General features: G+C 34.6%; 1 protein-coding gene across 1 annotated transcript in view; it reads left to right on the top strand.

The window, feature by feature from the left end:
- Positions 1-19,804, top strand: part of CFAP54 (cilia and flagella associated protein 54) — a 102,596-nt gene that overhangs the window by 71,758 nt on the left and 11,034 nt on the right. The window contains exons 52-63 of the mRNA XM_029963620.1: positions 3,710-3,812; positions 5,233-5,371; positions 6,276-6,433; positions 6,630-6,815; positions 8,083-8,209; positions 9,495-9,650; positions 10,690-10,798; positions 13,285-13,390; positions 14,140-14,232; positions 14,759-14,900; positions 16,988-17,188; positions 18,421-18,614. Of these exons, the coding sequence (XP_029819480.1) occupies positions 3,710-3,812; positions 5,233-5,371; positions 6,276-6,433; positions 6,630-6,815; positions 8,083-8,209; positions 9,495-9,650; positions 10,690-10,798; positions 13,285-13,390; positions 14,140-14,232; positions 14,759-14,900; positions 16,988-17,188; positions 18,421-18,614 (1,714 nt within the window). The remainder of the gene's footprint in view (positions 1-3,709; positions 3,813-5,232; positions 5,372-6,275; positions 6,434-6,629; positions 6,816-8,082; positions 8,210-9,494; positions 9,651-10,689; positions 10,799-13,284; positions 13,391-14,139; positions 14,233-14,758; positions 14,901-16,987; positions 17,189-18,420; positions 18,615-19,804) is intronic.

Raw genomic sequence — 19,804 nt, 5'->3', positions numbered from 1 at the left:
GTGGTGACTGATGACAGGACCCAAGGGAATGGCCCGAAGTTGTGTCAGGGAAGGTTTAGGTTGGATATTAGGAAAAGATTCTTCACCCAGAGGTTGGTTGGGCATTGGAACAGGCTCCCCAGGGGAGTGGTCACAGCACCAAGGCTGACAGAGTTCAAGAAGCATTTGGGTGATACTCTCAGGCATATGGTGTGACTTTTGGGAATGGTCCTGTGCAGGGCTAAGGGTTGGACTTAAGCATGCTTGTGAGTCCCTCCCTACTCAGCATATTCTGCGATTCTGTGATTCAGTAGTAATGTCATTAGTCAAGGTGCAAAGTGAGAACTTGTAGGCTGTTTGTGGACATTTCTCATCATGAAATATGTCTATTTCAGTGTCTTTTAAATTAGGTTAATTTACCATAAATTGTCAAAGAAAAATCAACCAATCACTGGGCAGTGACCTCATCATGCTTTTGAGTGTCATGGATTTTATAAGATACAATACTAGTAAATAAGGAGAAATTTGCAGACTTATGAAATACCTTGTGCATAACCTTAGCTTGATACTAGGCTTGGGAAAACCTGCATTAGTAAAGTTCTGTCCCAAACTTTCTTACCCTGCTGAACTGGTTCCAGTATGCAACCCATTTTCAGTGAAGGACCCTTCGTTTTGCCGTGCAGTTATATCCTAGAGTCTAGTTTCTCTGTTGGTTTATAAATTGTCTTAGATTGAAGAAGCTTTTTGTCAAATATCGAGGACTTCAATGGATGTCAAGCATTTTATGGATCACTTTTTGTGACTCTCAAATTTTTGATGGGTGTTTAATGTGCCTTATATATTGGTAGTGGTCAGGAAAAAAAAGGCATCAAAAAACAAAGTAAGGGTTTGGTTTTTTTTAACCTATTTTACAATTTGATTGCACTGTCATCCATGGCAACTGCTGATATATCTGCCTCAGATACAAGTGAAACATTTCTTCAGACAGCTGAATGTTTTCTGTCTGCCAGCCTAGAAATCAAACTTTGCATGATATTACAGAAATTCATCTTTTTTTTTTTTTCCTTTGGCAAAATGACTTAGCGGTGAAATTGTTATAGTCAGCTGTACTTTCCTATTTTGATCATCTTGTCACTTTCTGATTCAGCTGATAAAAGGATGTGTATTTTGTCAGGAGAAATATATAGACACATCACTCGTGTTGACAGCAGAAGAGGGTCACAAAAATTTCATCAAGGGAAGTTTCTACATTACAGCTTCTGTCTTGCAAAAAAATGTATGCCTCAGAATAAGTTTATGTATAGGACTAATCCATTGATCTGAAGGAGAGTACTTACGTGGTGTCTGTCCTAAGAATGTGAGCTTTCTAATTACCTAAATGTGCCTTGGTCTGTTTATGTGAATAAATTACTGTTTAAAACAATACACATATGAGTCTTTGGGCTTGTGGCCTATCTTTTACTTATGGCATTTTTATGTAAGCATGTAGGTAAAAATAACCTCATTTTCAGAATTGCTAAATGTTGACAACAGCAGTTAACTGGAGGCAGTGTTGTTCAGGAAGTTAGGTTAATATTTCTTAAAAGCCTATATACTCTTAGGTGCTGTACCTTCTCCAACGTAGCATCTCACACAATAGTTTTGAAAAAAGTCAGGTTTTGCTGTAATTTTGACACCTGGTTTCAGGGGAGAACTCTTAAAAAAAAAGAAAGAAAAGCAGCTGGAATATTTCATTGAATTATCCTTACTGTCTGTTTGCTTTAATAAGCAAATTCTGTTTCGCCTTTTCCATCGCGAGAAAGAAGCTTATCATCAAGTTCAACATTGATTTATTCTGTTTTCATTTTGTTGAATAAAACTGGGGTTAAAGGATGATGAAGGAGATTCATAAGGATTGAATTCTGAGAGGTAAAAGGCAAGATATTAACAGCTTTCTTTCTCATTGTTACTTTGGGGTCTATTTGTGCTGAATTGGTGTAATCCATCCAGGTCTGTGTCACAAAAACAGCAAGCAGGATAGAATCAGAAATGACAGGAAGACTTTAACTACCCTCTTATCTCTGGAGGTTATCCATCCTGTGGTTAGATATATGTTGACAGAATAATGTGAGTAATTTAGTAGTTCAGCTCTTGTTCAGACTTCTTTGTGCAAGATCTTTGCCTTTGCAACCATTAGTCTAGAACACCTTAAAAGTAGTAAATTCACACAGACCTTGAATCTCTCTTGCATTAATAGCTCTTTACAGTGTTCCAGCAGTGTAACAAGGACTTCTTTTTTTTTTCATATGCTTCATAGCAGCCAGTCTCTACATAAAAACAGTCTCTCTGTGTAAAAAACCAGCATAGGTGAGAACTTACGGTTTGGAACATTTGTGATTACATTTGAAACAATTAATCTGTTGAAATATCTTTTAAGTGGTGAGGTAGGGATACTCTCTGGTACTTTTCAATTATTAAAAAAATCTTTCTGTGGGCTGAGAATAAGTAGAATTTTAAAAAAAAAAACAACCAACCAACCAACCAACCAAAACCAAAAAACCTCCACAAAACTAAACTAAAAAATGTTTTAGAGAAGAGGTAGGAAATTAGAGATTTACAGATGTAGGGGAAAATGTGCAACTAGAGATGGAAAACCAATTCAAATAGGCATCGATTTTGGCAGTTCTCGGAATATTTTGGGTGGCATGTTCTCTGGACAACATCCTGTTATGAAAAAGATCTTCTCACTATGATGGCTTTGCAGGTGTCTTCATAGCACAAAAGTAATTGTATTTAAAAGTTTACTGTTATACATTTTTATACATGATATACATTTTTATATGTGTAATGAATATGGAACAGTGTATCTGAGAGCTTTAAAAAGACAGCATAAAAGGAAAAAAACCCCAGTAGTCAACATTTCAAGAAACCTGACAATATTTTGAGATCCCAGCCCATTTTTTTACATGTGGTGTTGAATGCTGCACCAGTCCTAATGGTATCTGTATCTTTCTAGATGCTTTTCAGAGTGAACTCCAGAAAAGGATTTAGGACTATGGAGGGGGGGGGGGGTGGGGGGTGTGGGCAGTGATTACCATGTGATTGCTTACTGATGAGGTTTTGCCAGGACAGCACCTAGGTCAATTTTTGGTGTTTACTGGGACCCTGTGGGTATTTGGCCATGTGCATTTAATAGAGGGATTAACATATAGCCTGGAAAGGCTTTAAGGAGGAAGATGTTACCTTACCTTTCCAGTTGTGTATGAGATACAGAACTCTCCTAATATATATTGTCATTTTCAGTATTTTTACATATTCTAATTTCTAAGAACCCATCCCCGAAGACAGATGTGCCATCATTGGTCTTGATCTAGTGGTTGGACTAGATCTAACAGTTGGACTTGATGATCTTAAAGGTCTCTTCCAGTCAAAATGATTCTATGGCTCTGTGTGTGATTGAAAGTTATAATAGAGTTCTGTTTTGATTGCTCCAACAGAATATGATATGTATTAGTTTATTTGTTATTATTGGGTTAAGACAAAACTACTTCTCTTACTTTCTCAGTTTCATAATGCAGTACCTACAAATTCAGAAAATAGTCTGAGTGCAATTTTTTGTTCTACTGAAGCAAAAATCTATAACTGCTGATTTACATCTCTGAAATAGTAAAAAATGAAGTATCTATTTTAATAAAAGCACAAAGTGGCAAAAATAATTAGTATTTTTAAATAATACTGCTCTGTATCACAGTATTGCTTTGGCTTTCTCTGCAATTCGACTTCTCCAAGATGCAAAGATTTTTAGGACGGAAGTGACACATTTTCAAGAAGAAAAGGATGAACGGGAGTGTTTGGTATGTGTGGATATTTGTTTTAAACTAATCTTTCTTAGTATATGAAGTCTTGTATTAAGTGTTGAGTGACTTTCATAATACTAGGGCATAGCAGTTGTTTGCATTTACCATTAACCTGGGGAAAAAAGGATCTTTGACATGCTTCAGGTACCTGATTGCCTAAGGTGTACTCAATGTGTCTGTAATCATCATTATAATTTGTATGTGGTTAGGAAATACAGTTTTTGTTTGTATACTCTCAAATGGCAGTACTGAAAAATCTCCTTTTGTTTAAAAGCCCCCAAACAACCAGGAAGTGTAAAAAACAACTATCAGGTGAAAATCGTACATTATTCAGTTAAGGTATTTTAAGTTTTTCGATTGAAAACCTACTTCAGATTATTTCCTTTTGAAGAGACAGACTGCCCAGTTCACACCATTGCTGTGTTCTGCTTCAAGCAAGATTTCAGCTGACTTCTGTTGTCTGACACACGGGGATACTGACGTATGCTTTGGAAGCCTCTGTGCTAAACCTGACACCACAGTGAGTCAAACTGACTCACGTGGACAGAGCAATTGAGCAGTGAGGTCAGATTTTGTAATGAATAATGCATAATGAGACTGGACTTCCTTGCATGCAATGTAATTATTTTCTGTCTCTGTTGCATATCAAGGTCTTCTGTCTCTCTGCACTTGCTTCTAGGTTTTCTTAGGACCTTCCTGTAGGCAGTAACTGAGCTATCGATATTTTTTCCTCATTTGCATCAATGCAAGTCGGTCATGATGATTTTTTGTAAACGGAAAATGCAGGTGGTGCATTGTCCATTGATTGCTTGCTGAAACAAATTGTAGAATATGGACTGTAGAATTTTAGTAATAGAAAGACTGTTTATAATGTGTGAAGATGGCATAGTGAGTTGAGCTGAGAATTCTCACAAACACTTCTAGTACTACATTACACTAATATTTGTTTCTAAGCACCAGAAACACAGAAAACTAGAAATCAAAAATAAAAATTTCTTTGTAGTCACTAATAAGGTACCAGAAATTGATATTGATCCTGCTCTACAATTAGACTTCTATGTGCCTTAAAATTTTGTGTAATGTTCCTGTTTGAGAAGAATAAAATCCAAACTGTTAAAATTATTCTCCATAAAAAACATATTATATGGTTATATTTATTTAGTCTCACATAAAAACTGGTTTAATTTCCAATTGTTAAAATTATTTACATAGATATATAAAATTTAAATAATAAATGTTCTCCTGTTATTAAAAATATGTAGTTAACCTTCAAATCAACTTTTGTTTAGAATGTTATTATTTGTGATGTATTTGTATTAATTTGATTTATTTTAGACTGATGCTGCCCTGCTGCCTTGTTTGTAGTGGAGTATGTGACTCAGAAAGTAACATTTTTCTTACTTTTGAAAATTATTAGGACTCCAAAACTGAAGATGTTTGGCTGCCTCGTAGTGAAATAGCACAAGACCATATGAATGTGCGTTTGTGGCTAAGGTGTCGTACAATGTTAGTGACTGCACTAGTAACACAGATACATGGTGTTGGCAATATGAAAGGTATTACTCTTTTTTGGTTTAGATTTTTGAATTCTAATGAACAAGTGAGACTATTCAGACACAATTCTTATTCATAAATAAAAAATATTAACATTAATTCTGCGGCTGTATTATCACTGAAGAATTATTTATATTAAATTCATCCAGTCCAATAAGGAAAATATATTTCTGTGTACAGTCTCTCCCTAGATCATGGAAACAAACAGTATTATATTAATTTTCATTTAATGGTCATTATCTTTCAATAAATCACTTTTGTGTAAAAGTTTCAAATGTTCTAGTGTAATTAAGAAAGTATGTTTGTTTTAAAGAATGATGTTGCTAAGCACTTCTAGTTGTAAAAGTCTCAAAGTTCTTTTTACTTTTTATATCTCCGATAAATGAAATGTTCCTATATAGCTCCTAAAAATGTTCCAGATTATTTTAAAAAGAATTTAGGTGAGATGTTACAAAATACGTTTATTGTAGTTTGGTTATGAATAAAATATTTTTCATCCCTTAGCTCTATGAACTTAAACTCTGATGCTCACCTCAAGTATCACAGTCACAGTCTAAGTCTGTAGTCAGACTCTTATTTAATCACTTCTGGATAATTCCTGTGAAGGCTGTTACTATTTTGGAACTCTAACTAAAATCAGATTTTTGAATATGTAGGGCATAATATCTTATTATTTATGCTGGTGGCTTACATATAAAGCATGCATTTGGATGAACTTAAACAGAGTGCAGTTTAGAAACTAAGTGGCTTTTCTTTCTTTTAAAAGTAAATTTGACAAAGAATTGACGAAATGATAAGTGTGGAATCTATAATGTCATATTTTTCTGTAACATTTGAGTGTAGAAGTTACTTCTTAAGAATGCTAGAAGGCACAATAAAGTCTATTCATATATTCTTTTCTTTTAGAAAATGATGTGGCTGAGCGCAGAAGTGTGATAAAAGAAGTAATACTACAGGCAGAAGCCTTTGGTGATATTGAGACTCAGGCTGAAATTATGGTACAAGCTGCTATTCTTGACCTGCAAGAAAAACGTCCCATGGAAGGCATTAAACTTCTTTTGCAGGTTTGAGCACAAAGGAGAAACTGTTCACTTTTCTTTGACGCATTTTTCGTGTAGTCAGAACAGCTGATGGCAGCATTAAATAAGCTTGAAATATTGCCTGTAAAATAGCTTTTTTTTTCAATGTCTGTGATTTATCCTCATAAACAGACAGGAAAAGTAGTAACTACTTTAGTTTATGTTTTCTGTGTCCAAACAGAATATCATCGGTTTACTCCAAGAGGATACATTCATTTCCCCTCCAGCTTCTTTGACTCTTGTGAAAAGTATGCTTCTGCTGGCAGACATACTACCACTGCAAATAGTAGAGGATACAGAACATTGCTCTTCTTCAGTGGAACCATCAAACTTACTTATTTTGGCACATGAGCTTACTATTAAAGCAGTGAGTATGTGTTGATGATTTACACAGCATTTGCAAATCCTTCCAACAATCTTAATTATCTATTCTGGAAGTTATTTTAACAATTTATTAAAAAGGGCTATTCTTATTAACTGATCACTTCAGTTTTACCGAGATTAGAATAATGTAAAGAGGTAATTCATTTAACCAGAGTTATTTATCCATACTCATGATGCATATTCACATATGTAGTCTGGTATATTGACACAATTTAAAAATATTGAATACTTCCAAAATGCACGTCCAAATGTGAAAACTGAAACATGTAGTTTGAATTTTGAAGAAATGCAGAACACTCAGTTTTCCCATTTGAAATGAGGCACATGTTCATACTCAACACCTCATGGAGGATGTACATCTCATTAAATTCTTAACTCTTGAGCATCCAAGTTTAAGAATTTAGCTTTGTATCTTAGAATAATTTGAATCAGGACAATCTATGTAAAGTAGCATGATGTTTTAGATTGACAGATTGTTACAATTGGTATGAAGAAATAATTTCCATGTAAAAAATTAAATATGAAATAAAAATTAAGGACATGAAATCTGTGAGAGGTATGTATAGTACTAAAGCATTTAGCTATTTTGTAATCCCAAAATACATATATACTTCTACATACATATACATATATATGTTCTTGATACAGTTTACAGAGAAAAGTTTTTATACAACTCTTTCCTCATATTTCCTTAAACAGAAATGTAATCCATTGAAGTATTTATTTCCCTAAATAATAAAGAATCATATTAATAACTTCAGACTCAAACTTCCAGTTGTGAGACTTGCTAGCTGTCAAGAGACTTGACACTTTACAGCATGTCTGCATCGTGTTATCTCCTTGACTGAAAAGTTTGATTGGTCTATACATGCAATTTTCTTTTTCTTTTGTGGCTTTTATTGAATGTCAGATTTCTTTGTAGAAATGACAGTTTCTTTCTAGGGCTCGAGTTAATTGTGAGATCTATTTCTTAAAGACTGATTTGAGGGAGTTTTCTTTTAAAAACCAAAGACTAACATTATTAAATTCAATCAAGTGTTCATTGAAATTGTTCATTTGCATCACCAGAGTCCTCTGCAATCCAAGTCTAAACTAAAGTAAAGGAGTTCAGGCATATTGAGTCCTTTTCTGATGCTCTTTTACAAGACACATTTGAGTTCCGGGGTTTTGCAATACCTAACTTACTTTTTCAAACTGCTATTTAATTTGCTGTCTGCAACTTGATTTTACTAAGCATACTCTTTTCATAGATTCTTGCTTGTGGCCAACCCATTGAACGACAAATAGAAGACAGTACATTGACTTGCCTGGTCTTACCTACAAAAAATATTTACCTACCACATATTAACTTGCTAGCCCAAGTCAAAATGAAAATCGGTAAGAAAAATGCAAGTAATTGTTATTTTTAAGTTTTAGTTAATTTTCTTTCATATTTTATGTAACAGCAGATAAACTGATGCATCAGAAATAAAAGTAATAAATCACTGTTTTCATTATACAAATAAAGTATTTTGAAAACCAACAGTAGTTGCTTGTTTGGTTCCATGCAATGTGCATAAGCAAGGTACAACCACAGAAACTATATAATCAACAAAGACTTAAATGTTAACATTATAGCTTGATGAAACTAAAGGGAACTTTAACTTTTTTAAGTGCTAATTCTCTATCCTAATAAAATAAATACTGTCTGTTATCATTGCCCCCCTTTAATTTAACAACTTTTCTTGATAATTTTTCTTTATATAGAAACTAGAAAATATGTTGAATACTAACAGAAGATAGCCTTGAAGATCTGTCTGAGATTTGTTCCTGTACATCAAATATAGTGAAAGGGATAGTCTCCATGTTCCTTCTGCTAAACTTAGTTTGCAGTACATCTGATTTGTAATAGATTACAAAATCTAGAATTCACTTACTGCACTTCAGTACATATTGTGGAGCAGCCTCAGTGTGTTCTGGATTCTTTTTCAGAAAGATATGCTCCAAAACCACATTGGTGCACTCCAACCACTACTTTGTATTCAGCTCTTAGGATTAGACTAGAGGTAGTCCAAAGTAAACACTCTGAAAATAAAACTTCTGTGGCTGTCAGGTCTTCCATACCACCTGGTTTGCTCTGAAGATTCACTCTTTTATTCTGCTTTACTGCTTGTCAGAGCAGGCACAGCCAAACTCGCTCATAGTAATGATTGTGTTTGGCCTGTTCATGTTTCTGAATCCACATTTTTAGGAAGAGCCTAGGAATACAGATGAATATTGGGGAGTACACTATAAGAGGTATGCAATACATCAAAGAAGCCTTTAGAAATTGTTAGTACAAAAGGAATTTGGGAATTTTGGAATGCTCAGAGAGGTTTACATTTGGCTACAACTGCCAGGTCAAATGAAGTTATGAAGTGGCTTACTGCTACTCTTTCCATTTAGTTTGTGCAAGGGTTGATTTGTGTAGCTTGGGCTTCTTTACGAGGTAAACCCAACAACATCATAAAGTAGTGAAATGACATTATAGTTCTATATTTATATCCATCAATCACTTGAATTTTTGGGAATTAAGTTGTAACAGTAAGTAGATAACAGCGTTTGTTCTAAGGAATTTGCTTTCTTTTGCATAAATTGGTTGTCTATTAAATAATTTACTAAGAACTGTTTTTTTTTCCTTTAGGACACATATTAGCTGAAAAAGTAGCTTGTACAGCTGCAAGAGTAGATCCCTTGCAATGGCTACCTGCCCTCAGACAATTAGAATCAGCACTGAAACTTTGCAGAGCATCTGCAACCAAAAAATTAGACATGGAAGCTGAACTCCTTTTTCAGATAGGTAAATAAACCTGTTTGTTCATCATGATTGCCTTCCTAGGCAATGTTATGCATGTGGCCTCTCATAAAATGGAGACATTTTACTGTAAATCTAGAACAGAATTGGATATTTATCACTGTCTAGCTGCAGATCTCTCTCCTGTGTTTAGTATCACACCAGCATAGTTCAGAGTGCATTATGCTACAAATAATTTCAAAACTGTAGTAGAACTTCTTTCATCTATATGTTATCGGGGATCAAAAGGTGTAGCCAATGAGATTAAGGACATTATGTTTTGCACCAGAGGGTGTTGGCTTGTGAGGATCTCAGCCAGAAAGACGTTCAAGACTCTCTAATGTATATCTTAAAATGCCATTTATTGGAGTTAACACTATAAAAGAAAAAGGAGACTGTAAATAATCTTATATTCCTGCAGAGGCTGAGAACCCTCAGTTGTGCAGTACTGAAACACTTCCAGTTAGAGGCAGATCCTGTCTGTGGAAAGCTTGCCTCATTTTGGTCTTTTGAGCTGTTAGAGGACTTTCTTAAGAGAAAACAATTCTATTCATTATTTCTACTGTCAAACAAAAAGCATATTCACATAGAAACCTCCTGCTTCACTTTTACAGAAAGGGCAGGTGGTGTAATCACTGGTACTGAGAAGATGCTGCAAACAGGTGCAAGCTGGCTACATTTATCCTGTAGCTATGGGATGTGCACACCACAAAATAGACTTGAAGGCTACACTATATGTGCAGCATAGCACAGCATAGGCCTGTGCTTGTGCATTAACTCCTCCATGTCCAATGGTCTGCTAGTCAGGATCAGTAAATGTCAGGGGTCATTATGATTCCCAAATTTAATTATTTTAGCTACTCTATGAAGAGAATTGTTATACAAGCATTACCTTTTAAACAAAATGCAATAGATTTTGCTTATCAGGAGGAGAATAGATAATGTACTGTGTTGTTCAACTTTCCTGGGGGGGGAAAAAAGATCGCATCTTACAGAAAAAAATTAATAATATCTTGAAAATCTACTTTCTATATTTCTGTCTTAGGTAAGGTAGAACGCCAGATAACTGAAGCAGGCAATAACAAGTTATCTCAAACTGTTGAAAACCTGTCGGAAGCTATAAAACTCAGCCAGCAACATGATCAAAAATATGAGTAAGAAGCTAGCTATATAACTTTCAAAATAATTTAAATCATACATGAATTTTTAACAGTTTTTTGAGATTTGGCCTGGGACTTCTACTACGGAGCATCTTTTATGTTTTAGAGAGTTTTCTTCTATTGCAATATAAAAATATATTTATTCTCTTATTTAAAACAAATGCTGAGAACATTTAAAAGCATTTTTTACACCATACAAAAGTTACAGCTTTCTGTTCTGTTTCCAAATTTGCACTCTCTCTGTCAACACCAGGAAAAGAGCTATCAATTAAACAGCGGGTTTATTCATATTTCAGAAGATGAGCTGTAGTCTGCCCCCTTCCAGATAACAGAAATCCAGCTTGAAAAGGTTAGCAGCCAAAAATAGTCAGAAGAGCAGAGGCAGAAGGAGCATAGGAAATGTGTTTGTAACTGATATCAGGACAGTGACTTTGGAATTAGTTATCAGTGTAGAAGACGCCTGAAGAGCTGAGCCAAGACAGCCAATAAATTCTGTCAAGTAGCTCTAATACATTAGACTTTAGGTTTTTTTTAGTTTCTTGACCATTCTAAATGAATAATGTGCCATGTCTGGTTACAGACAGTGTAAAGGCAGCAATTTACCTTGCTTGTTTGGATATTCTGTTGCTTAAGTTAATGAACCAGAACTCAACACAGAAGCAGTAGCATAGTAATAAACCTCAACAAGCAGTCAGCATGATGGAAGATGGTACAGAAATGGACTGTGGTCATGTTTTGCAAGTTTAATTTGCTACACTCTTATTTAATTTGCTACCATCTTTCTAAAAGAATGTGAAGCAACATCAATGGATCTCAGCTTTCTTGTTTTAGACAACTAAACATCCTGATCACATTTATACAAGCCCTGTGATATCTATGGGATTGCTTAATTAAAATTGTTTCTTGATGTCTCAAATCCTTTTTTGTTAGCAAGACTAGAAAATTAACTAAATTGTTGCCAACTAAGTGTAGAATTTGCCATCTTCTCACTTAGTTTGCTCTATCTTGAACTGAACAGAACCCTTTGACTTCTGTATTTTGCTTTACACAAATCATACTAAAGCTGGAATTTATTGTACTGTATAAACAACCAACTCTGTGCAATGTGACTCTGTCCAGAATAGTAACTACATGAGCAGGAGTTTGTTGCTATGCTTGGAAAAGTTAATTCACAGGGGAGATCTGGAGAAACCTGCGAAGCCAGGAGGAATCTGCATAAGAAGACTGTTATAAACCCATTGGGAATAGAAATTTTGGAGAAGTTCTCCAGATATAGTGATTTTCAGCAGGTTGAGAGAAGTAATTCTGCGCCTCTACTCCGATCTGTTGAAATCCCACCTGGAGTACTGAATTTAGCTCTGGAGTTCTCAGCAGAAGAAAGACATGGACCTGTTGGAGCGGGTCCAGAGAAGAGCCACAACAGTTACGAGAGGGCTGGAACACTTATCTTATGAGAAAAGGCTGAGGGAGTTGGAATTGTTCAGCCTGGAGAAGAGAAGGCTCCAGGGAGACATTATGGCAGCCTTTCAATACTTAAAGGGGACAGACCTTTTAATGGGGCTTGTAGTGATAGGACAATGGGTAATGGTTTTAAACCAAAAGAGGGTACATTCAGACTAAATATAAGGAAGAAATTTTTTACAATGATAGTGGTGAGACACTGAAACAGGTTGCCCAGAGAAGTGGTAGATGCCTCGTACCTCAAAACATTCAAGTCCAATTTGGATGGGGCTCTGAGCAACCTGATCTAGTTGAAGACATCCCAGCGTATTGCAGGGGAGTTGGACTAGATGATCTATAAAAGTCTCCTCCAACTCAAACCAATCAATGATTCTATGATTTTTGCTTGGTTTACAATACTACTGTAAAAGTCATTGAAAAGAGGAAGCATAGGCAGAGAGCAGGAATTAGTGAGCGCTATCTGAAGATGTAAGGTATTCTGGTACAGAACTCAGAACTGAGAAGGTTCCTCAGCTGAGCCCAATGAGGAAACAAAAGACTGTTTTGGTCACTGTGGGTATTTTTGCTGATTCTTGCAAGAGTTTGACTGAGGACCTGTATCCAAATTCAGCCACCTGTGTTTCAGGGAAACCAGGACAATGGATATATACCTTGACTTGAGGAAGGAAGAGACACAGTACAGAAAGATCACTTCCCTTGCAGAATTATGGTTTTCATACTAAACATTTGCAATTCATTTACAGAATATTTGTTGCACATAATGCAAATTATATTTGATATGCTGATAAATCAATGTATTATTTTTTAAGCATACAATAGAGATGTTTTAGATTCACATGACTTTAAAACAGGATCCCATGGCTTTCTGAAAGAAGGTGCACTTTAAGTAGATGATGAGGGCTGGATGAATTATTTATTTGGTGAGGCTACCTGGCTGGTCTTATGCAAAAGTCAGATTTTATCATTGTAATGCTGACTTTGATAGTAATGTTGATTGTTCTGTGTATTGTTTCTTACAGGTTAATAAGACGGTCATACCTTGAAATAGCACTATTATATTTGCATTTTGCCACAAATAATGAGGCTGTATCACAGACAGATGAGATGGTGCCTTCCAAATCAAGTGTATGTTTTCTATCTTTTGAGTAGTGGCCTCTTCAAAGCAGGAAATATATTTCTGCTAGAACATTGTGCACCTTGCCATATTATTACTTGCAGTGACTTATAAATCATACTGATGCTGAAAATCCTCCTAGAAAAATCACACAAAGAAATCATATAGTAGAATTTAATCTTGTTTGATGTTATCTCTGATGTTTATTGCAATTGCTGATAATATTTAAAATATTAAGATAGGAAGACACAGAACCAACAGTGTTTTCAATTCCAATTATGTATGAATTAATTTGTACCTTGCAAAGAAAACATGACATTTAAACTTGGTTTTGTAAATGCTAATATTTGTACTTCACCAGAGTTCAATTTTTCCATACAAATATGAATGACAGCATGAGAAAAATAAGTGTCTTTAACCATGTTATAATTCCTTGAAGCCATAGATGGAAAGCAAAATGTTTAACGTTAGAGAAAAGAGGTAATTAAGATTCCAGAAAATGGAAAATGATAGCAAAAATATATGCAGTAGTGACCATAGTATGAGCTGCTCCGAGAAATGTTTTCAGGAGCAGCCAGTTAGTATGCTCTGGATAATTTTTTTCATTTTTAGCAATTAACCCATGGATTTGAAATCAATGCCAGTTTTTACAACTTGCAAATAAAACAATTATTAAGTAGGAGGACTTTTTTCTATGTTTAAAATGTATTTTACCATAATATATTTAGAATCCTAATTATGAACTGGTGTATAATTTTAGAACTCTTCTGGAGAACTCTCTTCTCCTGAGGAGGCTTTGAAATCAGAAGTGTACAAAGCACAAGCCTGGATTGCAATAAGAGCTGCTACAAAGGTTGGTGCAATATTCTGAAGAGTAGTTTTTTGGGTTTTTTTAACATTTTATCTTATACTACTTACACAAGCAAACATGACAGTGCAAACAAGAGAAGTATTAAGATTTCCTGAAATTTCTGGCATGAGTAATATTTGAGGAAATTAAAATGGAACAGTCTGAATAGCATGTTTAATCTCTCTTAGACAGATCTGACTGTTTAATTCAACGTAGGTTCAGTGCAAATAAAACAGCACACGACCTGATACGTGTGCACATGTGTTTGACATGTGGGTAGACACCAGTGGCATCCAGATGAGGATATCTGGTTTGAAATCACTTATGTAGTAATTAGGCTGTCAGCAGTAATGAGTTATTTAAGTATAATGTGTACCATATGTCAAAAAGAAATAAAATATTTTCCTGACTTTAAAAAATATGGTATGTTTAATAATTAATTTTTTCATCATTTTGCTACTCTAATATTTTTAAATCTATATAAATATCATAGTGAACTGGTTCTGAATAAAATAAATATTATTCTTAGGTCAGTGAAGCTGTGCTTGCTTCTCAGCTATTAATTGGAATGAAGAGCGTTAAAGAACACAGCATAGAGGATGAAGTGCAACAGAAAATCCCGGAATTTGCTTCTATGGATCTTCTTTCTTCATACAGAGATTTCTTATGTGGTATTCCTTTATCCCTAGTAATATCAGAACATTAAATAACTAATAAGCTATATATGCCATGTAATCTAGTAATACATTTAATATATAATTTTAATTTTTGAAAAATTATGAATCAATTTTGGAAAGTAAAAGCAAAATCCTCATCCTGCATAGCAGTACAAAATATTAAGTAGAAACTTAGTGGGTCTTCCAATATCAGCCTGTGCATGTGTTCAATATGTTAAGAAAAATTCGTTGTTTGCATACTGTGGCTCAGAAAGACAGAATGCACATACTACCATAATTTTGCAAAAACAGGTGCTCCTTTGTTACAGGACTTCCCCAGACTTCTAAAGTAAGTCTTGGGCCCCCCCATCAGTCATCACTGCTTTTTCTCTTCAATCACTGACTTATAACTGATTTTTTTTCCCTAGATATATTAGCTTTCCTTGGAGATTTTCAGTTTTACTCTTGATTTTGCAAAGAGATGTTGGTGTTGAATAGCTTGTCTCTCCCTGCATCATCATCCCACCACAAAAAAACCCAAACCCCAAACCAACAAAGCCCACTAAAACCAACAAGCCTAAACTCTTGCAAAGTCATCTGCCTGGGTACTCTATTCTAAAAGTGAAAGTCAGTATAATTTTCACTGTCTTTTCAGTCCAATGGATTATCATTTAGAGATGCTTCCATTAGCTTGGTAGAACTTTGCCCGGTTTATCTACAACTTCTGCATTTATTTTTCAGCTAATGGAGATGATGAAATGGAAGTTTTGGATTTAAAAAAAACCCCAACAGTGAAACTAGGAATACTGGAATAATGATTGCTAGATGTTATATAAACACTAAGGCAAAATATCCATATTTATTTTTAAACCAGGAACTGTTAATTTAGTGATAAAATTTTTGTTCAGTGGCTTATTTTCAATCATTCCAAGTGACTGACAAAGACTGAATTTCTCTGCCTGATAGCTGCTGGCAAAGCTGAGCAATGTCTGCTTACTGTACAGTGTTTAAACATATGTGTTTTGATTGGTTTATGAAAACAAGTGTTGTATGCTAAGACTTCCCATCAATCTGATTGTTTTGTAGTAGCTCTATTTGCTTATAATTACAGATAATTTCTTCTTTTACCAAATGCAGCAGGTGTTTCTCCTGATAGGTCTGTTAGCCAATACAAAGAAGAATAGAAAACGTAGAAAAGCAATAGTAGGCTAAAATATAAAAAGGTAAATTAAAATGGAAATTATCAGCATAGCACCCTAAATATTTTCTGTAAAACCCTATGTGAAACACATTGTTTAAGTTTTCATTTATAAACAATGTGGCCATTTTAACTTTTGGAATTGACAGTGAAATGTCAGGAATAATAGAGACATTCAGATTTTATACAAGCACTCATAATTATTTTCTAGAAGTTTACTATTAGGAATTACTATAACATAATGTTTGTTCAGTTTGGAGTGAGAAACAGCAGGAGAATTTTGTATGCTTTTGAGAGAGCCATCTACTAATACAGCGAAAAAACATATTGAATATAAGCAGTGATATAGTGATACTTGTACTGGTATTTTTTTCCTCTTTTTGCATAAGTATGACTTTAAGGTAGCCCAAAGAAAATATATTTTTTGTTTTATTCCACAATCAAGAACACATTTAGTGGAAAATGTGCTTAATATCTAAAAGGGACTGGATTGAAGCTAACAATAAACATTTCAGAATACGTAAGTGTACTGGGTTCAGGTCAGCATAACTGGGAAGTTCAGCTGTTGTGAGTGATGACTCCTTGTATTGTTTCCATTTTGTAAATGTCTTTTATTGAACTGTGTGTAGAAAGAATGGGTTTATATGCAAATTCAGAGAGAAAGCACCTTGTTGTCTACTCCTTTTAACTTCTTGCAAGGACCAGTCAGGTTCCTGACCATGATCTGAGAAAAATTGCTTTAATTTTTCCACTAATATTAAAGCAGAATAGAAAGAATTTTCCTTATATGAAAAACATAACCAAGTTCACAAGTTACAGCTTGATCAACTCAAACACAATGCAGAAATAGCTTTGGAATTACAACCACGTAATGTGTGTTCCTGATTTCTTGTTGGATTTGCAGATGGATACAATGTTGTCTCTGAAAGTTCCAAAGCATCTTCTACTGAAAACAACCAAATCACAGAAGACAAGCAGAGTGAAAGTGAAGGAACAGAAAGTCTTGCCACCAAGGCCAGTGAGAAGAAAGATGCGATAACATGGGTTCGCTTAATTCGCTACCACAGTTATTTAAAAAGGCTTTCTAATACAAACCTTCAACTTGGTATGTATTTTTATTTTCTTCTAGAAAACTGCCATGGGTGAGATACTGTTCTTGAGGGCCGACAGAATCAGATTCAAAGGCTATCTGAAATAGCCTAATTTTGATTTCCTTTAAATTCTCTAATTGCAAAAAAATCTTCACTGAAATCAAGATTTATGTCAGATTACAAGTGCTTTAAGTGAAGATATTACTACTTTTCTACATAGGTATTCATAAGCCTCCACAAAACCAGGAAAGCCCCCTCAAAACTTAATTTTTATTACTATATCTGAAGCATTTTTAAAAAATTCATAATCGATATTGTTTTTAGTTCTAGATACGTCAAACTTAAGTCCCATCAGAAATAAATCTGTTCAGTTTGAGGTACTGTTTTTGAGAACTGAGTCGAGTGTAGCTGGGAAGGCTGAGCATGATTGCATGTGTTTTTACTAAAACCCCAGATGTGATCTATGTACTTGGGTTATTTCGCTATAAACAGAAGATGGTAATAGATAGGACCTTTCAAACAATCTAAGAATCCATTAATTACAAGGCCCTAATACTATGCATCTACATGTGATGGCCAGCTTCTGAATATACAAGTGATGACCTGATAGGTGAGAACAAAATTAGAGTGTACATGTAGGTGCTGTTTAGAGAGAAACCTAGCAACTGTGAAAATAATAATTTTAGAGAGGGATGGGTTTTTAACTTGCAGCACCAAGTGAAGGGAAAGTATTCTGGCTCACCACGGAACTGTAAGGACAGTAAGTGTCAAAATGTGCATATATATCTCAGCTTGCCTAGGGAACAACTCAGCTCATCAGCCTCTAGTTGTCTAAACTGGGGTCTTGAAAGTCCTTAAAGCTTATTTTGACTGTATTGAATAAATATGCATTTATTCTGGTAGATACTTAGATACCTTCTGAACATACTGGTGCTTATACATCTGAATTTAAGTACCTAAACTTCAAAATTGCACCTTCCATTTTATGCTACTTTGTAATGTCCAGACAGAGCTTGTTTCATTATCAGATCACTGGTGAAAAATTACAATACAAATAGCATAAGCTAGTAATATTTAAGGAGGACAATCAGTACAATTGTTGGAAATCCATTTCTTTCATATTGAATCTGTTTACATAGTTTATTTTCAAAAGTTATGAGTATAGATTAGCTGTAGAAACTTTACATTTTAATGGCAAATAATGATGTAATAAAAACATCTCTTTTCAAAGCTGCCCCTAACTCAGGACCTGGATCACTTTCTGCAAGAGATGGACACCTTAGTTTTGTTTCTGACACAGGAATTGTTCTACGCATAGCAGAAATGCATTCCTTTCTTAAAGAAAATTTGTTTGAATATTCAATATGTTGTCTCGAAAATTTTCCAGAAGAGCTACATGACATAGAATTGCCACTCAGTAGGCCAGCTGATTCTTCAGAGGTACTTCTGTTCTTTTTGATGTTCCAAAAATATAATACTGGTATTTCATTCAGAATTGATAGTTCCAATGGTGATATTTCTGGGAGCACTAGAGAAAAATGAAATTCATTATGCAGAGGATCAGCACAAAACCAAAATCCTGTGCAAGCAGCGAAGTACTTAGTTAACAAATGCAAATATCCATGTGTTATTCATTCCTGCAAAAATGATCTCAATCCCACAGCCAGTGTATTTAGACCCTAGAAGATTAGACAGAATGATATTTAAAAAGATATTTTTTTATTAGTTAATTAAGTTGGCTCCTCTACTCAGTAGGACTGAGGCTTTAAATCTTGTAGGTCTCCATATATCAAAGCAAAAATGTCCTGATGTTTGTTTTGTAATTTATATGTACAAGTCTCTATATTGTTAATTTGGTCTATAATGAAAACATGATTTTTGAAAATATATGTTATATTTTCTCAAAATTTGTTGAAGGCCTTGTGTGCCAATTTTTTTCACTTACTATCATCCATCTAGAAAATCAACCTTTTTAGATCTCTGGCTTGTGAACAACCTATTTGAGCTTTAAAAGGTAGGCAACTCAGAATATATTACTCAGATAAAACCTGAATTGGAATTCTGGAGTCTATGCTGGCCATAGCACATGTATTGAACATTGCATGAAGTTTGCCCAGTGTAAAAATAATTGTCTTCAAAGTTTCTCCATCCCACTTCTCACATCAATAATTATCCTAACACTAAAAAATTAAACTGAAAGGTCACTCTCTGTGGCTTATTTTTTACCTATTATGTTCAGTATTAGATGGAGACAGGGGAGCCTTCAGGATGGAGAACTTGGTATCTTATAAAAATGAATAAAAATACTTTTGTGATAGCTCTTCTAGAGTTGGTGAACTTTCTGCAGTGTTGGACAGCATATCATTACTCATTTCCCAACAAAGAGCTGACTGTGCCACTGAATAAATTGTAAATATATGGTATGTGACATTTATAACAGCCATCATATATCAAAAATTATTTTATTCTGTCTGTTCTTTTTTTGACATAATTAGTATTACAGTGTCATGGAATAATAAGCTTCAGAGCTCACTGTCATGTTCGTGACGGGTGCAAGCTGCATAATCATGTGTTAGCTTCGCTATTGTAGACAGCTAACAAGCATAAAGCTCTTACTTTTTTTAATTCTA

The sequence above is a fragment of the Manacus vitellinus genome, unplaced genomic scaffold, assembly GCF_001715985.3.
Source record: "Manacus vitellinus isolate BGI_N305 unplaced genomic scaffold, ASM171598v3 scaffold_5_pilon, whole genome shotgun sequence".
Classification (NCBI taxonomy): Eukaryota; Metazoa; Chordata; class Aves; order Passeriformes; family Pipridae; genus Manacus; species Manacus vitellinus.
Note: the sequence above shows the minus strand (reverse complement) of the source record. Positions and strands in the feature narration are given on the sequence as shown.